Source organism: Kogia breviceps, chromosome 7 (genome assembly GCF_026419965.1).
Source record: "Kogia breviceps isolate mKogBre1 chromosome 7, mKogBre1 haplotype 1, whole genome shotgun sequence".
NCBI classification, from domain to species: Eukaryota; Metazoa; Chordata; class Mammalia; order Artiodactyla; family Physeteridae; genus Kogia; species Kogia breviceps.
The window spans coordinates 24,271,797-24,293,562 of NC_081316.1; the positions used below are offsets into that span (position 1 = coordinate 24,271,797).

The window sequence follows — 21,766 nt, forward strand, 5'->3', positions numbered from 1 at the left end:
TCAGTAGATGCATATTGAGTAACCATATGCAGAAACTGTGTATGTTGTGTTGCTAAGTGTGTTGCTAAGTGCATTCCCTCTAAGCCTGGTTTTGAATGACTTGTTGAAGCATGAAGCACACAGTTACAGGTTGGTTTCTGTGGTTTTTATTAGTGTTTTCTGGGACCCATCAAACCAAAAAACCATATCTTGAAAAATATAATTCTTTCATAAAACAGAAATACTCCGTTTGAATTTAACACAGTTTCAAGGGCAAGATTTCTGATTTTTAAAGAAATAGCAGCAGTAGGGTTGCTTCCCACAAATTGTCAACCCAGAAGCCAGATGGGAAGAAAAGCAAGAATTAGGCATATAGTTACAGAAAGATTAATCCCAATTAAGCTAAACTTGTGAAGGCTTATACATTTTAGTGGTTCGTGAGGCCCAGTCTCAACACGTTTTTATTAAATGTTCTCTGTATCTCTTATTCCAGAAATGGAATACTGAGAAGCAATGCTGAGGTTAATTCAGCTCTGATCATTGTGATTGCTGTGTTCTTTCTTTCACACAGGAAGTATTCATCCAATGGGCTCCTATGGAGTTCCTATTACACCCCACATAGTTAGATAAGCTCCTCACAAATATGGTTCCATGCTGTGCACACAGTAGGCACTCGATAAACTTTTTTTAACTATAGAAGAATAATATAATTGCCTTTCCCTCTTACTATTTTAACTTTTCCTACACTTTATACATTTGGAAAACAACACACTTGCAAAACTGAAATCTAACATGCATGACTAACCTTATCAAAAGATCCCTCAATATTTTTCAAAACAAACAAAAAAATACAAACCAATCCCAAAATACTAAAACTTAGAACTGCTTTACACTTAAATAGCAATTTACATCATATAAACACATTCATAATCTTCATTGGTTTAAACAGGTTTGAGGTTCTTGACTGGCTTCTTATACCAGATAAGTCTCACAGTTCCTAATAAGGTAACAGAATTCTCACACAACATATGTTGACTTGCAGAACCAAATAACCTGTTTTGATTTTATTTCAGCGCAGGTAGGAAGGCAAAGTAAAGAGTCTCACAGTAAAATGTTCACCTGACAGATAATATGTCCTTGAAGTTTTGGCTGTTGTGCTCTTCGTCCAGTGAAGAAAACAATTTTTACATCACGATTATGGATATGGCTTCCCAATCCGAGGAGTCTTCCAGAAGACATTCATTCATTAACCTCAACATATTGTTATTGAGGACCTGTCTCATGTTAGATACTGGGAAAACAATATTGCTAAGATATCATCCCTGCCCTCAAAGAGCTTACAGTCTAGCAAGGTAAGAGTTTGAAGAAGGACAAGCACATTCAAAGGAAAACTCATTGCCCAGGTCTGCCCTGCTCAGAAAGAAAGTTCAAGAAGCTGTAAGTATGTCCCTGGGAGTCAGGGCTTTGCTCATTTCATCAAGTCAAATATCTAGAAGCCTCAGATGATCTGAGTCTGGTAAAGTCTTAGCAATACCTCTCCTGCCTCAGGTTCCCAGGAAAGAAAAACAAATAAGAGCCCAAGCCTTTAGTTTAAGGAGAGTTTAAGGACACTGTGTGTAGTGACCATAGGAGCATTGGCTCAGACGAGCTTCTCAAGTGAGAAGCTGTGAGTTGCCAAAAAAGGGGGCTTCACCTGGTTCTGGCTTGTCTCTGGGATTTTGCTATCCCTTGCAACACCGGGGGGAAGGATTCTGTTCACACCCCAAATTGGCATGGCTCGATTACCTTGAGTTCTCCAAGTCATGAACAGCACACAGAAAATGCATCAAACTCAAGCCAAGACAATAGAGAGATATGCTGAGACCTTAATACGCCCACCTATTTATGCAGGAACCGGGTGCCAAGAAACCGTCACTTCCAACAAATAACACAATCTGCTAATTATCTGCAGAGCGTTCCAGTCAGTACGCCCCAGACTCACTACCTAGCAGGGACTGCTCTTCAATGGAGAGGGTGAGGAAAGAGCCAAGACCAATTTGGAGGAATGTGAGAAACTTACAGGTTTGCAGAAGAGCAAGGTCGGAGAAGGATCCAGGCTGCCTAGATGATGAACAGGCCAAGCCAGAGAAGAAAGAGCAGAGAGCGAATTAGCAGACACCCCTGATAACTTCACACAATTCAGACTCACACAGTCACACAAACATTCATGTGTTTACACTAATTCAACTATCTGGAGGTTTAATTCAATCTGTGGGAAATATAGTCAACTGCTGGGAAAGCCTCATAGTTCTTTAGCCTTCCTTGGAGAGCAACGTGTGTCTTTCATACAGGCATGTCTCAGATCTGTGCTGCTCACCTTCATTTCTCTCAGTTCCAAGTCAGGCAGAGAGAAAAACAATTCGGTTTTACCTTCAGAAGGTCATTCATCTCACTAAGCTGTGCTCCAAGGTCACTGGCCATAATGGCTCTCATTATAATTAGGACAAATTCTTAATTCGTCATACTTCCAACCTTCTGAATCCATTACAGACACTCTGCAACCTTTGACTATGACTCGCTTGCCTGAGTTGAAGAAGGCACTGCAGGAGGTGTTCCATCAGTGGATGAGACGAGCCCCCTCTTATTGGTACATGTCTTCATTCCCATATTACGCTCAAGATAGGCAGGAGGGAGGAGAAAGCCAAGGACACGGGGAGCAGAAAAGAAAAGTTGCAAAAGGGATCTGGATGTTCAAACTCATTTTAAAAGTGTCTCCAGGCTCACGTTCCTCCCAGATTTCAGGGTCTGGCGATAAGTCTCCAGGGACCCAGAACATCGCCAGCATTGGAGAAGTCTCCAACTCCTTCCTGACCATAGATCCTGAACTGAGTTTTCTGTTTCTCTCTTCCATCCTTCCTTTCTTTTCTTTGTCCTTTTTTTTTTTTTTTAACATTCTTCTGGATGCAAATCTAGGCAAGACATCATTCACTTTGGAATGAGTTAAGATGAGACAGGAAAGAGATTATCCAAAAGAGGAAAGATGATAAGAACTAACATCTGCAAAGATTCTCCCCTGGAATTAACTTCCTCTCTCACACACACACTCTTTTTCTCTCCTCTCAGTGTTTCCTTCTGTAATATAATTTTTACTCTGTTTTGTAATTCTAGTGCAAGTGAGTTCCATTGCTAGCCCTTGTTTAATTTATCTGAGTCTAGCTCTCATCTCAGGTTCTGAAAAGAAATCCCTGTAGCTATTTCAACCCATCGTCCAAACATTTTTAAAATGAAAAATAGGTTGACTTTAAAGTCTTGCTTTTGCTATACTCTAGGGATTTTTTGTTATTGTTGTTCTGAGAATAAATCACCATCTTCATCTTGACTAGCTAAATCAGTGGTTCTCCCTCCCCACCCTGGCCCCGGAGACATTTGGTAGTGTCTAGAGCCATTTTTGTTTGTCATAACTTCAAGGACCAGAGTGCTATTGGCACCTAGTGGGTAGAGATCATAGATACTGCTAAACATCCCAAAACACACAGGACAGCCAAATAATACACAACGAAGAATAATTCAGCCAAAAACATCAATTGTGCCAATTGGGAAACCACAGGACAATGGGAGTACAAGAGCAAACTCATAACTACCTCCCTTTTCCCACTTATTTTTAAGCAACTGGGATAAAAATAACCAAAGCCAGACTTTCTCTTAAGTAACTAAAAGTGAGCAGACGTGGCAATTGAAGTTTTTCACCAATCATCCAAGGCGGAGGAGGGAAGATAGACTTGGCATCAGGTAAATCATTCCTGGATGAGTATAAAGCCCCCTCCACCATTATTCTTCTCTGATTTAAGCATAAAAGTCATGTGACTGCAGTGATTACAGTCCACTGTGGATTGTGGAAGTCCTCATTCTCCACTCACTGACGCCTGAAGGTCGGGGTAGACTTCTCAGCATCCTTCTGGTTCATCCCACCAATCGGAGACACTGGAGTTCATCCTAGAGACCACGCCCACCTCTCTTGACGAGGCCACGAGGATGCTATGTGCGGAGGACACGTCACCTGTTCCTAAATCATTTTGCATATAAAAACTTTTAATGCCATCTGATTTTTTTTTTTCTTTCTCCTTAGCAAGAAGCACATGGCTACAGACTGTTCTTGCAGTGGAAAAGAACTTCACAATAGAGGCAAAAACAAATCACAGCCACATACAGTGTCATATTTCACAGAAAACTGTGTACGTTTGTTCCCCATATAGGACATACTTCAAAGTAACAAAATAATTCTATCAACTGTCATGTTCCTTCTTCCTGTTAGAAGTAGATGTATTTTTTTTCCCCGTCATGGTACATAAATATCAGAGAAAAGTAGTCTTTGAAATATTTACGTCCAGGGACTTCTTGTTTGGTTAGCATTTGGGATGTGTTTAGGTTTGCGTTCAATGTGTGTCAGCAGCTTCAGTTTTCATTTTCCCTCCATCCGCGTGCATTCTTCCCAAATTTATATACCAGTCTTCGTCCATCCACACGTTCCAGAATTTCTCTTTTGTAGTAATATCTGTAACAAAAGACATTGCATAAGGTGGCTGGTCTGATTAGGACAGCCGGGGAATAATGGGTCACACGGCCTTAGTATGTTTGGAGACGTGAAACTCCTCACCTCATGGCTCGGCTGAGTTTTTCGTAGGTCATGCTGCTGTTGTTTTTCTTTTTCCCCCATAGCTGGGCCACAGCCTCTGATTTCAAGAACCTGAAGATGCCCTCAGATCGGTCTTCCCACTTGATTAACCCTGGATTCTTGTCTGGGTTCAGGAGGATGTCACGGATGAATTCCCATAAGTGAGTCCCTCGCGGATCTGAGGTGAAGGAGGAAAAGGAGTTTATTCATGGCTGAAGTCACCGCAAAGAAGGGCTAGAGGAAACCTAGAGTTGAAACATCTTACATCAAGTCAGAGATATTCGATTCCGTGCTACCCACCTGTGACGCCAAATCACAGAATCCCCACTGGGTATTTAAGAATGAACTAGAACAGTTTTTTAATTTTACAAATCAGAAAGCTGAAGCATGGGGAATTTAACTGACTTGACCAAGGTCGCACAGCTAACTAGTGGTAAAGCCAAGACAGAAGAATAGGTCTTACATAGAGAACGGATTTGTGTTTGCCAAGGGGCACGGGTTGGGAAGGGGGGTAGATTGGGAGGCGGGGTGAGCAGATGTAAGCTATTATAAGGAATGGATAAACAACAAGGTTCTACTGTATAGCACAGGGAACTCTAGTCAATATCCTATGATAAACAATAATAAAAAAATATTTTTAAAAAAGAACGTATATATATGTATAACTGAATCACTTTGCTGTACGGCAGAAATTAACACAACATTGTAAATCAACTGTACTTCGATAAAAAGAAATAAATTTTTAAAATAGGTTTTAGATCTCCTAGGCTAGGAGGTGTATCTTCTAAATATGGCTGACAGATGGCTGGCATTCATTTCAACTTGTTACTTCCCAGGAGAGCAACGCTCAACCACTTTTATTCAGAACCTCTTTTATTTAGAACCTCAACCAATTCGACGGCTGCCATCCAGCAACTGTGTGTGTCAGCCAAATGCCCATCGGTAGGGTCTTAGAATTCTAACTCCTAGAATATATTGGGGCGGGGCCTCACAGGGGTTGAGGGGGCCAATTTGAAAATGAAACAGCTACTGTAATGAAATTAGCAACCAAATTCAATTCTACCCTCACTGGATTTGTGACACACAACTCCCTCCCACAGCCAATTTGAAGGGCTGTGTTCATTCAGTTCTGTGGGATGATCTGGAGTAGCAGATAGCAGATAGCAGTCCAACTCCTTACAATTTCCAGATTACACCACCTTGATTTCTTTCCGTGTCCTCCCCCACCCCCCACCTCCACGTCTCTGATATTTCATACACTCATAAGGTTTTATTATCGGGGGAAATACAACTCCCCAAAAGCACTGTTGAATCTTAAGAATAAACAGTATTTCTTGGAACAATAACTCCGCAAAAGTAAGAAGCCAACATTCAGCAAAAGAAAAAAAGAATATACCCTCAGCTGTTTCTTCCCATCTCTCTCCTCTTCCCACCCTTTTTCCTGGAGAAAGGGAAATTGCTCACCCATGCCTGCAAGAAGTGCTCGTTCACTGATGTCTCAGTTTTAGCACAAAGAGAACAGAATGAGGAGGAGATATCCACCGCGGCTCCACTTTGAGAAACGACTGCAGAGGGGGTTACTTAGCCAGCAAGTGATGCCTCTCTTTTCACACCCTACCCAGTCTGAGGTGAAGAAATGCAGGCAGCAGGGAGAGGCAAGATTTGTCTAAAAACTGGTGGTCTCCAGTTACTCTCCACTCAAGGGGAAGGGTCAGGAGGCATCTGAAAGCCAGCCAACTTACTGTGCTTTTTGGCGTGGGACTTTGTTGGTTGGTCTTGCTGCTTTTTCATATCAGGCGACTCTGCTGAAGAGAAAAATGAGAACTGCTTCATTTCCCTATTTCCTACAATTATCATCTTCATTCATTCATCCACTCATTTCACCAGTATTTATTGAGCACCTACTACATGCCTGGCACTGTTCAGGTAGGTGGTCATGTCCAAAACAAGACAGAGATGATAAGTGTTCTGGAGAAAAAATTTCAGGGTAAGAAATAGGGGTAGAAGTGTGGAGATGGGAATAATTTTGCCATTAAATATAAGGTGGTCACAGAAGACGTCTCTGATAAGGGGACCAGAAAGGTGTGAGGGAGACAGCCATACAGAGAGCTTATGGAAGAGCTTTCCATGCCTGAGAATAGCAAAGGCCCTGAGGTCAGTGTGCATAGAATAGAAGGAAGCCAGTGTGGCTGTGAACAAGGGGCAGAGGGGAGCAGGTGAGGTTCAGATCACTAAGGCCTTGTAGGACTTTTTGAGGATTTTAGCTCTTATTCTGTGAGAGATGGGAAGCCATTGAAGGATTTATTTATTTATTTATTTATTTATTTATTTATTTATTTATTTATTTTTGGCTGCGTTGTTGGCTCTTCTTTTCTGCCTGCAGGCTTTTTCTAGTTGAGGCGAGCAGGGGCTACTCTTCGTTGCGGTGCATGGGCTTCTCATTACAGTGGCTTCTTGTTGCAGAGCACGGACTCCAGACGCGTGGGCTCCAGCAGCTGTGGCACGCGGGCTTAGTAGTTGTGGCTTGCATCCTCTAGAGCGCAGGCTCAGTAGTTGTGGTGCCGGGTTTAGTTCCACGGCACGTGGGATCTTCCCGGACCAGGGATTGAACCCGTGTCCCCTGCATTGGCAGGTGGATTCTTAACCACTGCACCACCAGGGAAGTCCCCACGAAGGATTTAGGTCATTGAAAAGTTTTAGGTTTATATATATATATATATATATATATATATATATATATATAAAATACAAAAACGTAAACATTTATAACAAAGAATGATGACTTTTAAGCCAGAGGAGTGCCTTTTTTGGCATGCAAAGTTACCTTTCAATCAGCCTGACAAAGGGCCATTGACTGGCCTGAGCTCAGTACAGAGGGCCACAGTGAGCTATGGAAACACAGATTAGTTTAACAAATGACTCATTATGGTAACCCTTGAGATTATCAACAAAGAGGAGATGACAGAGGCAAATCTGTGAAATAAAACTTGTTAAAGAGAAAACTAAATGATCTAGCAGTGTGTGCATGTGTGTGTCAGTGGGCATTTCAAGTATCAGGAAGACTAAAGCAGATCTTACCAAAATAAATTCCCACAATCAAAAATCTGCCAACTTGAATCCAGGGCAGCCCCTAAATGGTAGCCAATCCTGAAAAGAATTTGGACCAGTATGTCGCATCCCTTCTGTGTACATTACCTCAGGGCTCCCTAACTTAGGGTTTGCTGACCCATGTGTGGACTTCAAGGGCATTTCAGACTAACTGAAACCTCAGGCAAAGGAAGAGGGTCCACAGCTTTCAAGACTGTCAAGAGTGATCCATTATTCAATAAAGTTTGAATACCATTATCTCCTAAGGAAAATGGTTAAGAAGACTAGCTCTTGTTTCTTGACCACTTACTATGTACCAGGCACTGTGGTCAGCACTTTACATGAATCACCTGTTTTGATTCACACACTCACCCTATGAAGAAGGTACTAGCAGGATCCAGAGGTTTTACTCATAACCACTATTCTGTGCCATTTCCAAAGATGGTGCCACATAACAGATTTCATAAATGTCTTCCCTGACAAGAATCAGGTTCAGGTCTGCAACCCACTAGTTAGTGAGGAAAAGTCATTCTAATTTGATGATTCTCTATTTCCCTGCGTTCATAGATGCATTCACTTATCTGATCCCCCAGATCGTGACAACTCAGAGCTCCCAGCAGTTTGAAAGTCGTGATGGGAGAGATGAGAGAGTTTTTATAAGATCTGGTTAGAAGAGAAACCTCTTTTTCTGGTTAAATGCGCCACCACCCTCCCCCACCCCGCTGCCCCTCCCCCTCAACACTGTCAACAGGAGGGTTTGCACCGGACTTGGATTTCTCTGAAACCTGAAAGAACAAATTCGCAGGAAATGCAAGGAGACTCCACTCTCCCTCCCTGTAGGTTTCAGGGTGAGGTTGCGACATCCCATCAGGATGTGACAATATTGCGACAGGTTGGCACCCACCCCGGTTTCCAAGTGATACATCATTCTGACAGGGCCACGTTGTTCTGCAGACAAAGAGTGGCATTTACCCAGCAGGCCACAAGCAAAGCTTATTTTCAAATGGCATCCAGGAGGGATGCAGGGCCATTATTTCAGAGCCAGCACTGAACTCAGAAAAACCCAAGTGTAGGTGTCTCTCAGCTTTTTGGCCTCAATCATTGTTTAGGGGTTGCAAACTCATGTCATGCAAGAATCAGTTACTTTGGGGGGTTAAGGTCCTTTTATGAATAAAATGGAAACCTTGGCCCCTCTCCCCAGAAAAAGGCACGTATGTGTACACTCGTGAAATTCTGCAACAATTTCAGGAGTGTGTGGGTCACTTAGGAGTCCGTGGACTCCAGATTAAGAACCCGCAGACCAGCTACACCACGAGGAAATGTTCTCTCTGAGATGTCAGCCATTTACCCAAGCTAGACTTCCATCCAGCTTAAGAAAGACCTCCCGTGAAAAATATCCCCCAAATAAAAATGCGTGCGTCATCGTAGGCAAGAATATGCAGCCAAAGGCAAAAGAAAGTTGAATTTCTTCCAGCCTCTTCTTCCAGTCCCCAGGGCACGGGGGACAAGCTGTGGAATCACCCACCTTTCTCAGCACTAAAATCTTTTGATCTGAAACCTTACCTTAATATGATGGCCTTGCCCCCTGTATCTTCCCCTGGCCCCCAAATCAAAGTCAAAACCTTTGAAGTTAGCCACGTGGTTAAGTGATTCATCCTTATAAAATAATGGCTTGCTCTGGGGAAACTGTCCAGCTTGGCCTTCTCCTCCTGCACTCCTAGGCACCTCAGGCCAAGGTCCAGTCCAGACGGGGCAGCACCCAGGCTCAAGTTTATGATGAGTTCCAGAGCGTGACTTCATCTAAGCTGCTTCACAAGAAGCAGAGATCAGAAGTATTTGCATATGATTCAGCTGCGAGCCATTTCTTTACGGGATATACAAATTTCAGTGTTATAATAGACCATGCCACCCTCGCTCTAGGCTCAGCGAGTCGGTAAATAAACACATCAATCCCAAGTTAGCCTGATTGGCTCGAGGACTATCGGGCAGCTCAGGAGCACTGGCGACGGCCATCTTATGAAATGAGCAGATGACAGAGAAATCAAAACAGAGCCCGCTTCCCCACCTGTGTTTATCAGCGAGGGCGTCAGTTGACATGTGGCCTCGCCTCAGCGCGGCTTGTGGCTTGCTTTGCTAAAACACATAGATACTTAACTGCACTCCAGTTCATGGGAGCTGGAAATCTAAAGACTCAGACAAATGACAAGGGTCTTTGGGGGGGGGGGTGCAATTCTGGTCCCGTCCAGTCCTTACAAGGCTGTAATTAACTATCCTACCTGGAAGGCTGTTGCCCCAAAGAATTCACCAACCCAGACACTGAAATGATTCTTCAAGTGATCATTCTGATCGGGGTCCTGGATGGCTTATCTCATTTTCCAGCCTGTGTTGAAATTTTGGGATAGGAATCTGGAGTAAGGTGATCAAGAATCAAGGGAGGTGCAGGAAAGCAGATTCGTAAAGCCCATTTGAAGAAGGACTATTCAAAATTAGAATAGTTGAACTCAGGAGACAGTGAGTTCCCTGTTACTACAAGCATGAAAGCCGACATTGGTCCCTGTTGATTGGGAGATTCCAGCAGGTTAAGTCAGGATGCAGGAGAGAGCAGTGTGGCCTGGCTGGGAGGGCAGCAGAGTTGTTGATTACGGCTTTTTCTTTCCCAGGTGCCTAGAGACCTAACCATCCCTGAGGCTCAGGAAGTGGTTGCTTCAACTTTATTCTTCCTTGGAATCTTCTGCCCTAAGCCAAAGACCCAGGGCATGGGAGGTGACACCTTAGGAGGTGTGTCAGGCAGTCAGAGGGTGACCATGTCGGTTTCTTCAGCTCTGAAAACCTTGGTCTTGACTGGGTGGCAACGATTGCCACAGAAATTTTACCCTGACTGGCTCAGTTCCCCCAGCATGGCAAATCCACTGCAGAGCCTTCCCAGTGCTTGATCTAGTTCCCTAATTTCAACAAATACTTAGAGTGACACATAAGGCGCTGGGCCTCTGTGTGGAGGGGGAGGTCGAGAAATGAATTGGTCTCCGTTCTTAACCTCAATTCCAGAAGCATTTACCCTGGCTCCCAGCCCTGTCTCATTCAAAGGGCTTGACCTGAACAAAACCTCAAACCAAAAGCTTTCATTTTTTCAGTTCTCAAAAACACACTCAACAAAATTAAAAAAATAATAAAAAAAAAGAAGGAGGAGGGGTTGTTGTTTGATTCTTCCTTTCACAGACACTCTTTTAAATCACAGTTCTGAAGTTGCCCCAAATTCAATTCCAGGAAAAGACAGATTCACTTGTGACGGGTCTAAGCTCCATTTCACAGAGCCAAACAGATTCACAGATTTGCACCGAGATCAAGAGACAACACAAAACCCTCTCTTCACCTCGCCCATGCACTCATTCCTACCAGGGGACCTATTTGTAAGTGGACAAGGAGAAATAATCTGAAATACAATCTGAAAGCTCCTCTCCCAGACTCCCAACAGACCAACCCTCCCACTGAGTGTAACCTTGACTGAGAGTCATGGGTAGCCCCCAGATGCATCTAATCCTCACCAAACACAACTCACATGAACATAATTCATAATGTGCAGGTGGTCTGATTAATTAGAGAGTCCTGATGAGCCAACAAGGTCAGACTTTAAAACTGACCTGTGATTCCCAGGGTTCCAGAAGTTTTCAGCTACTGCCCCTCCACCCAGAGACCATCATCCCAGGTTCACTGACCTCTGAATTCCACTGTTAGACATTCATTCTCTAAAGCCAAAGACAGCTTGTTGAAAATTAAATAGAGCCTTCTCCCCCATAAGTATACCCACATATGAATAATTTTATTGGATAATTTCACAAAAGCAAGTTTTTACTGAAAAGAGAGTTTCTGTTGTCACAGAGAGTGACTTGGTTTCACAGGAGCAAAACACATTTCCTAGAGGCATCCTTGTTGGTCATTTTTCAATGTACAAATGTGGGCCCCAAAGCAGATTCTTTATAAACCTTTCCTAGCCTTTTAATGGGAAAGACTCCAGCAAAGTTGGAAATGTAGGGCATTGGTAATTCTCATTAATTCACAGTAAGCGCTTGCAGGAGGTACACTCAGCCTCCGATGTCAGGACAACTTACCAATGGGAAGGTGACCGCTGGTTGTCATGGAGATCTGGGCCCGGCAGAAAGTTTTGCTGTCCAACAACTCTGTGGCAATGAAAACATAAAGGACATTAAGAGTCCCCTCCTTACAACATAAATTTTTGGCTGTTAGAAAACCAGAATAAGAATGGAATAAGGGTCTTAAGCATTGGGGAGTTAGTTACCTACTGTGCTACCATAGTTGGTGTCATATAAATAGTTTTCTTCTTTCCAGGTGTTCATGATGGAAGGGTCTACAAAGGACAGAAAATGGGAATGTCAACAATAACCTTCCCCAGGTGAGGAGTTTGCCTTTTCTTACTGTTCATCAAAGAGGTGTGGGACAAGGGGCTGGTTCTCAGAGAGAAGAGATAAGATTCTGCTTCAGCTACATGTTACCTTATCATAATGTTACCCCAGTTTTCTTCCAGGGCCCTAGGGGAGATGGACTTTGTTACGGCCCCATCCAGGTGTTCTACACCTGTTGCATTTTGAGGGAAGTGAGAGGAGTTGCAACAGTGGGATCCTGTCCTAGACCAATGCTTTCCTGAGGATATTCCCAGTCTGCACTTGGGTGGGGGGGGGGGTCCAGGAGCCTGGCATTGTCTTCCATTCTACTATATTGTCACCAGAATATTTTTAGACTAGTAAACAAAATGGTAGGGACAAAATAACTTCATGATTAATGAGAATCTTTTCCTAGTAACGTCTTCCTGGGAGGATTAATGATGTTTCTTTAAGAAAAAGTCTGCTCAGTCTTATCACAGAGTCTCTATTGCTAAAATCCAGAAAGAAACTCTCCTCAAGTTGGGTGACAGCTCCCTCCCTCCAGGATTTCTCCAATATGCTTAAGGGGTGACATGAAATTTTCAAAACAAAACTAAGGAGAAGGAGATGAGAGTATTACCAAATCAAATAAACAGGTTTTAAGAGTAGGGCCTCATTGCTTCATCTAGGAAAAGTTCTCTCTCTCTCTGTCTGTCTCTCTTCAGTGTGCTGGGTAAGCACAGCTCCTGACTCTTCAGATTTCAGACTCCAAGGAAACTCCCCTCCACCTACCCTAAACGAAGCCCAACTCCTACACACCCCTCACCTCTGGGCTGATCTCCAACAAAAGCTTCTTCTTTCCTGGCCGGCCAAGAGCTGTGAGATCTGGCAGGAGCTGTCACCTCACCCCCACCAGGAACTTCCTGCTCCCCCCTCATCACACACAGAGGCTGCCCTCAGCTCTGCTCAGCATCTGAATCTCAGGGCCTGACTCACTGGCTAAGTCCTCCTGTTTACGACATAGGGATTTAGCTGGTATTTGAACTAATAGCTACATGTTTGGCCACCCCAAGCCTGATCACTTAGGGGTTACACCCTCTGTCCTCATTGGGTCACCTTGTACGCCTGTTGTTGTCTCTGAAAACAAACCGAACCGAAAAGGTTTGGGGGTGTTGGCCCCTGTATGAGCCTCCTTTCCCCTCCTCCCAGGGTGGAGCTTCTTCCCCACCCTTCGGCTCAGCTTTTCTGAACTGACAACATGAGAATGTCTGGACGGTCAAGGGGGAATTGTCAAGTCCTTGGGACCTCTCCGGTACCAACCTGGCTCCTCCGCTGGGGCTACCTGTCCAGTCAACAGTGGGGACTCGGGGTCAGAGGGCAGCATCCTCTCAGCCTAGTCCTGTGCCTGCCTCTAGGGCAGTCACGCCCATAAAGCATAGACCATCTGGGTAACTGAACCCTGGTCTCTGGGGAGGAGGGCAGGGCTGGGAATACCTAATTAACATGTTTAGCAGCTACTTTTTCTTTAACAATGGTAGACCAGCCCCCTTATAAAAGAGTAAATAACTGCAGTGGGGGCCAATTGCTGCCCCTAGTGACTCACAAATCACCCCAGGTCAAACACAGTCCTTGGTGACTGGCACGCAACCTTCAGGAAGGCCTGAGGCAAACTCCATGGTTGGTCCATGTGGCCCGCATTCTCACTGATGTGGACATGGGGAGTGACCTTGGAGCAGTGCCAGCTCCTATGGACTTGAGGGGACTTGCAGAGCTCTCCCTAGACTAAGAGGTCATAGGCCAAAGGTCACTACACAAAGACCTCTGATTGGTACAAGTCTCTAGGGCACAACTTCTCGAGGCAGTCACTGCCCCCGGCAAGTCCCCACGGGAGACAGAAAGTCCCCAGGAGAGAGATTTGGGGACAGAGGAAGGAGGGATGATTAGGCAGATGAAGGAGAACAAAAATGAATGTAGCTACTCTGGGACTGCAGACCCTACTCAGAGCTCAGAATAGTGGCTTTTGTCTAAAAGCGTACTTAAGGCAGGAGTCAGTTCCACAGCTGCCTTTGGACAGCCCTACAGAAACTCCAAAGTCCCCAGAAACTATAGTAACTACAACACCAAGTCCGAATCTTCCTCCTCCTTGTGAAACACACTCTCTCCAAGGGAGGAGGGGGAGAGGAGACACTGACTCTTCCTCTTCTCTCCCCTTTGCTTCTCCTAACTTGGCCAAGTCCAATCCCCTGACTCTTTGTGGTGACAAGAAAGCCCACTTAGACTCTGCATTTTCTGGGCTCCTGGATCAGAGCCTGGATGTTCCCTTGACCAACCATGGGAAGCAGAGAAGTGTGGGCAGCATTAGACTCACGATCAATCTTAGAAGTCAGAAATAGTTGGCAGTCACTGGTCCCAAGGACAAGGGATGAGGCTTATGGCTGCCTGGCCCATTGGAGACAGCCAGGGAAGAGACATCCCTGGGTTTCCTGCCACGGTACTGGCTCCGCCCTGCTCCCACGCTCTCCCTCACACTCCCTCCCGGTTGTCCTCCGCAGGCTTTGCCTACCAAGTTGGCTCCCTTTATCTGCCACGACTCACCGGCTTGTTCGGTCTTGACAATGACATTGTGTGTGGACTGGAACAGGTCACTGCTGCACTGGCCTGTGAAGGACAGATTGGGAAACTCAGAGCGGGCCCACGTGTAGCCAAAATGCATTGCTTGACCAAGGACGAAGCTGGCTTCATGGAAGAGCTTCTGACAATCCCACAGCATGATCACCCTTCTTTGCTTCTGGGAGGGGGCTTCCCTCTCTGGATCTATCATCTCAAGCCTGGGGCCCTTGGCCCAGAAAATCAGTAGCTAGGGCACCAACATCAGATGGAATTATTTGGCCTTGTATAGAGAAGGCATCCAGTATGAAGGAAATAGAACTTTAGAAGTTGAAAGACCAGTTTTTTCACTAATAGCTGCAAGGTACTTCACCTTTCTTCATCTTGGTTTCCTCAACTGTATATTTAGGAGATTAAGCTAGCTAAAGTCATTCGATTTCCTCTAAGGTGCTTTCCCATACTCAGATTTGATATAAAATGCGAAGGAAACACAAGGAAAACCACCTTAATTCTTCATTGATCTTAAATTTAATCAAATCCCTTTTGATTAGATCTAATCTATGAGCTATGTCTCGATAAGTGCAGTGATTCTTCCCTTATTTATGCCTGGCAACTTTTCTCCAGACGGATCATACATAAAAGCACATATACACATGTGAAATTGTTTCATATGTTTTTCCTGCCCATCCAGATTATAAATATCTCAGGAGCAGAGGTCATGCTTTAATGTCTCTGACCTTCAGTTTTCCCAGATGAAAACTGCCCCTGTCAAATGGGTGCAATATTTATTTTCTCATAAGGTCACCAAATGAATCAATTCACTTAGAGTCCTTGTATAAGTAAATACTCAATAAATGTAAGTTAGTAGAATGTCTACAAAAAGGCAAACAACGAAACAAAGGTGAGAAATCTGAACATTAGGCATTCAGAGGCACCAGCAGCATGCAAGTCATGGAAGGCCAAAGATGGAAGGTCAAAGGTGGAAGGTCAAGGACGGCCACATCACCTCCCACGCTTCCCTGCCTTAAGCTTCAATCAGGGCAAAGCTTTAAAGGAGTGGATTTAATTGGAGGTGGGGAGGTAAATATTTTTAATTCTTCAAGTGTAAGTCTGCTCTTTCTGAAGATGCCTGGGGGTTATTTTTAGAGCTTTGTTTGGTTTGGTTCTAGGAAAAGAAAAATGAGCAACCACCTCTGTGAGGTGGATGGGAAGTAGGGAGTGTCCAGGAGCTGAATGAGGTCATCTCAGATGGCCACCACTTCTGCCCGCTCCGAAGCCAGACGCTGGGTTCTCTTCAGTGTTGATGACAGCTGTCTGGATCTAAATCTGGTTCATAGCCCTGGAGCTCATGCTTCCCGGAGCCCCAGCTACCTGCCCAAACACAGATTCTGCTTAGACAGACATGCTCATTCTGATGTGGACAGGACAGCTCACTATTCGTACATATCACTGCTTCCCAAAATAGTTCTCAGAGGAGCTAGTTTTTTATAACCATTATCAGAAGAACCTTAGGCCAGTGTCGAGGGCATTCTGCAAGATAGCTGTCTACCCTACCAGCTCTTACAAGCCAGTGTAGCACATGTGCATGTGTGAATAAACTATCACCAATGGACAGCCTTTAAACGGTGCCTGTCTATGTGCTAGGTGAGGCCTCAGGAAAGACACCTGGGGCTCTAGGGCAGCACCAATCCCAGAAATCACTACAGAAACATCCCAAACGTGTCCAGACCATTCGTTTTAAGCCTTTTTTTCGATTCAGGACCTTTTAAAAATCTGTTGCAATATCGTAAGCTTTCTCCCCTCCCAAAAGACAAACTAGATCTAATTTTGCCTATTTTCTTACCACACTTACATCCCATCTTAAGAACCTAGGTGTAGAAATTTTTTTTTAAAAAAATAGCCATGATGATCTTAACAAGCAAGGGATTGGGAATGAAACAACCGAACCCCATTTACAAGAGAAAGAAGTGGTTTTCTGAGAGTACCAAGTATCCTGTGAATACCCAGCTAACCTTCGTCTCCTTGGAAATTAACCATGTAGAGAGAATTACATTATGCTGGATTTGTATGGGATTAGACACACCTTGTACCCTAGGCTTCAAGCCTGTCCTCTCACCTCCCTTCTACTTCTCTGGCTCAGGAGACAGTAATTTGGAGGTGAGACCATCCTTGGATGTCCCTAAACAGGAACCCTGCCATCCGTGGAGTCTCTGCTCTTCCCAGATGGTTCCTAGCAGGGCAGAGAGACAGAGACAGAGACAGAGAAAGAGTTACCATTCCACTTGAGATGCTGCAAGTTGCTGTAGAGGAGCTGTCCCGCTGTCCCCGCCGCCCGGGTGAACTCCTGCAGACTCATGCTGCAGAGATGCTCGCCGTTGATGTCAAACTCCTGGAAAGGGATGCAGCTGGCGTCCAGCTGGTTGGTGTCCAGGAGGTGCTGGAGCCACTCCCACACCTGGTACTTGGTCCAGTACTGAGGATGGATTTCATGCCACTGGCCTCCAAAAAACCCGCTGGAAACTGCAAAACAGGAGGCGGCCCTGTGAGTGACCCGTGTTTGTTTCCGAGCATGATTCCAGACCTGGGGTTGCTCCTCTGGCTGCCAGACGTCACAAGGATCACAACCACCCTCTGTGTGCCTCGGTGGGGATTGGAGCGTGAGATGGGCTCTGGAGAGGAGGCTCTAGGAAATGCAATTCTTTCCCCAGTTGTGGTGGGAGCCAATCATTCAGCCTCCGTATATCTTGATTTTGTTCTCCGTATACTTATCCCTGAGCTCTGGATGAGGACACAACACTTGAAATGCTCTGAGATCATGAGCTCTTTCCCCACCTCCCACAAGCTAGCACGAAAGCTAAAGCATTGCTATAGTTTCAACAGAGTATTAGCTTCTTGTCCACACCCACATAGTTCTCTCCTTCTTCTCCCTCCCTCTCTCCCATTTATTTCTCTCTCTTACACACGCATATATACACATACATACCCCAAACTCAGACCATTTTCAACCAAAAATGAAGCTTGAGACTCAGGTTCTTTTCTCTGTGATGCCTTTGCTGCTCCCCAAAGTGGTCCAGATGATTCATATGCTGACATCCTCCCACCCCATTCTGATTATTATAGCTACTAGGATGTCACTTCCCTACTCAGCTACCTTCAGCAATTTCCCTTTATCCACTGAAATGAGGCCCCAAACTGCCAAGCCAGGCATTAAGGCTCTTCACTAACTATTCCTCAAGTGACCTTTTGCCTTTTTTCTATGTTGTTCTTTCAGCCCGGTTTGTACTCTACCTAGCACTCCCTGTTGAATTTCTACCCAGTTTGCTGACCCTGACCACCCTCTAAAGCCATCGCAGACCCCCCTGACTGACTGCTGAGGGCTGCTGTCCTCTGAATCTCCAGGAGATGCACTTTACATTTCTCCTAATGACTTTTGTCATGCTCTGCCTCTCCCGATGGGTCTCTAACTATAGTCCTGTTCTCCTTTGTAAATTGTATGCTCAAGGTCATGGACTCTGTCTTACCCATCCTTGTATCTTCCATAAAAACTGCCTCAGAGACTTTGCCATCATGGGTACTGTCTCTCTCTTTGTTTAGTAAATTTGGGGCTGAAGAAGAAATAACATCGGAACCTGGAAGAGTTGTGAGGTGCATTCACAAGATGGTTAATTCAAGTACCCGTGAAGAAGAGAGGTTCATTCAAGCCAATAAATATGACTGAGCTCACTATGGACTAACGATCTATGTATGTGACTCTCATACTCACTTAAGAGAACATGACTAAATCAGCCCCACATCCTGGAGGGATGGAGAAGAGAGAACCAGCCTCTGGAGGCATGTAACCGGACTGAGAGACCTTATGATCCCCTTGAAAGCATGGGCCAAGGGAAGGAGCTCTCTAGGGGGAAAGGTGAGGGGCAAGGACAAGGGGAAAACCCTATTATAGCCCACCAAGCTGAAGGAGGGGAAATCCAGCTGAGCATGACACACAGATATTCCCACAAACTCAAGGATGGACCAATAGAGGAAAACGTAGCAAAAGAAAATGATCCCTAACTTTTTCTTCAAGGTCATGCAAGATCAGTACTTCTCAAACTCTAATGTGATTATGAATCACCAGGGAATGTGGTTCAAATGCAGATTCTGATTCCATAGATCTGGGGTGAGGCCTGAGTTTCTGCATTCCTAACAAGCTTCTCCAGGATGATTATGATGCTGGTCAGTGGATACAGTTTGAAAGGCAAGGAGCTACAGAGCTCCAAAAGGTTTGATCTCCATAATGCCTATGGCCTAGCCCTCAACACCCCAGGAGGAAAGGCTGAAGGGGGAATGTTACAACCCAGTCCCACCTGCCACTCATATTAAGTGCCTTACTCCTCATTCCTCATGGCCACACAAAAGCAGGCCTAAACCCTCAGCTTGGGCCCTAAAGGAGAAGCCAACGGCGGAAGGGGAAGGGGCAGGGACTGGACGAATCTAGTCCCAAAATTTAATTACATAGAAATATTCCCTAATACACCAACACACGGAGCCTAGACCGGATGTCTCTATTTCCTCCCGACTTTTTGGTGTCCCACCAATACAGCTATTTAAGGGTGGGCTACATTTTTTGCAGTTCCCCAAGTCTTTGTTCTTTTATTTTTTAATTAATTGTGTTGCTATGACCGTGCAGCTCCGGGTTTGTAAACAAGAGACAACACCTCTCCATAACCCCACACCCGGCCTGCGGTACTTTCTTCTCTCAGTGTCACATGACCCCGATGAGAGGATGGCTCCTGATAGCGCAGCCTGTTAGAACTCGGCAGAACCCGAGAATTTTGTCTAAAGTTGACCAGGGGAGACTCCCCATCCGCCAGGCGACTCATCAGATTCCTGAAGCTTTGGGAAAAGCACTGAAAATCGTATGAGTTCAGCTCCTCTCTGGCATTCAACTGGCCTCCCCCATCATTCATGACCAGGCGCTGGGCCTTCTCTGGGGCCTCTGGAAGTTAGAGAGTCAAAAAGTGACGTTTAAATTCCACTCCCTGCTGACTACACTCCAGAGCAAACCAGAGGGATGCTGCCTTAATCGAGGGTCCTAGGGCCTGGCATCCCGAAGATTTTGCAGCCTAAAGAGCTTTTCCCTGTTTGGAATCATCCTTCGAGGTCCCCGCAAGGAATCTGAGTCCTGACACAGGGAAGTTCATGGCCAGAAAAGGCAGGAGTTCAGAAGCACAGGAGATCAATAAGAGAAGGTCACGCACCCCCGCTTTCAGCCACGTGTGGCTGGGCTTCCAAACTGGAAGGCGGAGCTGCCCACGGATCGGCCACTTCTTGGAGAATGCACCCCTTCCGCCAGCTTCCCACTGCTGCTTCCGGACTCTGCTCGCCGATGGCCCATTTCCACTTTCTCAAGGGAAGCAAGCGCAGCAGAGGCTCTGGGGAGGGGATTAGCAGCAGGTATGGGGTGGGAAAAGGCCTAGAGCTCCCCACGTCTACTGCGGTTCGCTGCACAGCAGTCTACGCAAACTGAACACCTCACAGTGGGGTGCGGTGCCCTGATTCAGCAACAGCTTTATTCAGTCCGGCTTCTACAGTAAGCCATGGGCTTGATCACCAAACCCTCTATAAGCCCCACCTCCAGGCCCCCCTTCTTCTAATCAGTCGGTTCTAGATTAAAGCACCAAAGGCAGGCACATGGTCTCCTAACAACTCTCCCCTCCCTTTACCAAGGGAGGTCACCGGAAAATGAAACAGAAAGATTAAGCTGCTATAACCCTCTCCTCCTTAACTTCCACGCTTCCAGGCCACACACACACACACACACACACACACACGCACACACAGTTTTCCATCCTATCCTATCTTGATATCCCAGCCAACACTATTAAAGCTGGCCTTCCTTTGGGGTGCCCCTTCTATCACCCTCTCTTCCAGGCTACCAACCTGGACCTTCGAATATTCGGAGAAAACCATGGAATATCTCAAATGGGCTTCTGGCTGGGGCCCTGGGGGGCCTGTGAGGACCTCCAGTATGAAGAAGAGTTTTCTCCAGTCCCCCTGGTCCCCACACCCCTCGGCTGAATAAAACCTGTCTTTTTCATTGAGTTGGGAAACGAAGCCTAATGAAAGTCGAGGAAGAATCCCCAGAGGGAGTGACACTGACCCCCGCGCGGCCCCTTACCATTGCACATAGGGTAGCTGTCTGTCCAGGCCGGCTGCTGGTGGAGGAGATTGTTGCTGGGATTGAGATTCATTACACCACTTCCTTCCAGAATCATGATCTGTAAGGGGATAAAACAGGCCGTTCAGCCAGTGCCTCTTGGACAAACGTCGTCTGAGAGTATAGATCGTAGAGTGAATTTAGGAAGGAAGAAATAATTTGGTCCTTCCATCCATTGCCTGCAAAGCATGTTGCCGCAGCCCTCTCAGTAAAAGCAAAACTCACAGGCAATTAAAAATTTCCAGGTTCGATTTTCATATGCATGAGGCACGTTTTTACAGCCACCCATTCACAAATGAATAATCTCTGATCGGGAATGAAACGGGAGGAAAAGGTAATACCTGCTCGCTGGGTGAGCCTGGCCAGCAGCCAATTTTTTTTTTTTTTTTTTTTTTTTTTTTTGACAAAAGTGAAAATGCCAAAGAGGTTTTTATTTAAAGAAAAATTTCAATCAATGAAAACCCAAACGGGTAGCAGAACAGATCCAGCAGCTGTGCAGGAACTCTGACCTGAAATCAGACATTTACAAGTCCCGACACATCTGAGCAGCTTACACCTGGGCATCCAGTAAATGTCCTCAGCTCAGATGTCTGCCACGGGATGGGCTTGTCTTGGAGGACCTCAGCCATATTTGACCTAGAGTTTTTCAAGTATTTGGCTCCGTGATAATATTAGAAATCAGTTGGTTTTTGGGGACAAGACGCTGCCCCTTCCTTTCCTTCCTGGTAAAAATTCAGCCCCACATTTCCTCTCCTTTTAGAGACCTGGAGAATACCGCAGCCTTCAAAGCTGATCTGAAGCTGACTTTCTCAGTCTGAGGGCTGGTTTTCTCAGTAAAGGGCCCAGAAGAGGCTTTCTTCCATGAGC

The 21,766-nt window shown here is 45.4% G+C and overlaps 1 protein-coding gene across 1 annotated transcript; it reads right to left on the bottom strand.

The window, feature by feature from the left end:
* Window positions 1–130: 130 nt before the first annotated feature.
* Window positions 131–20,960, bottom strand: EHF (ETS homologous factor). The gene is made up of 8 exons (XM_059069733.2): window positions 20,861–20,960; window positions 16,975–17,220; window positions 14,689–14,751; window positions 12,012–12,080; window positions 11,824–11,892; window positions 6,373–6,435; window positions 4,613–4,808; window positions 131–4,510 (listed from the first exon to the last, which is right to left on the bottom strand). The coding sequence occupies exons 1-8, from the start codon at window positions 20,955–20,957 to the stop codon at window positions 4,411–4,413; spliced, it is 903 nt and encodes a 300-aa protein (XP_058925716.1). The 5' UTR covers window positions 20,958–20,960; the 3' UTR covers window positions 131–4,410.
* Window positions 20,961–21,766: the final 806 nt, after the last annotated feature.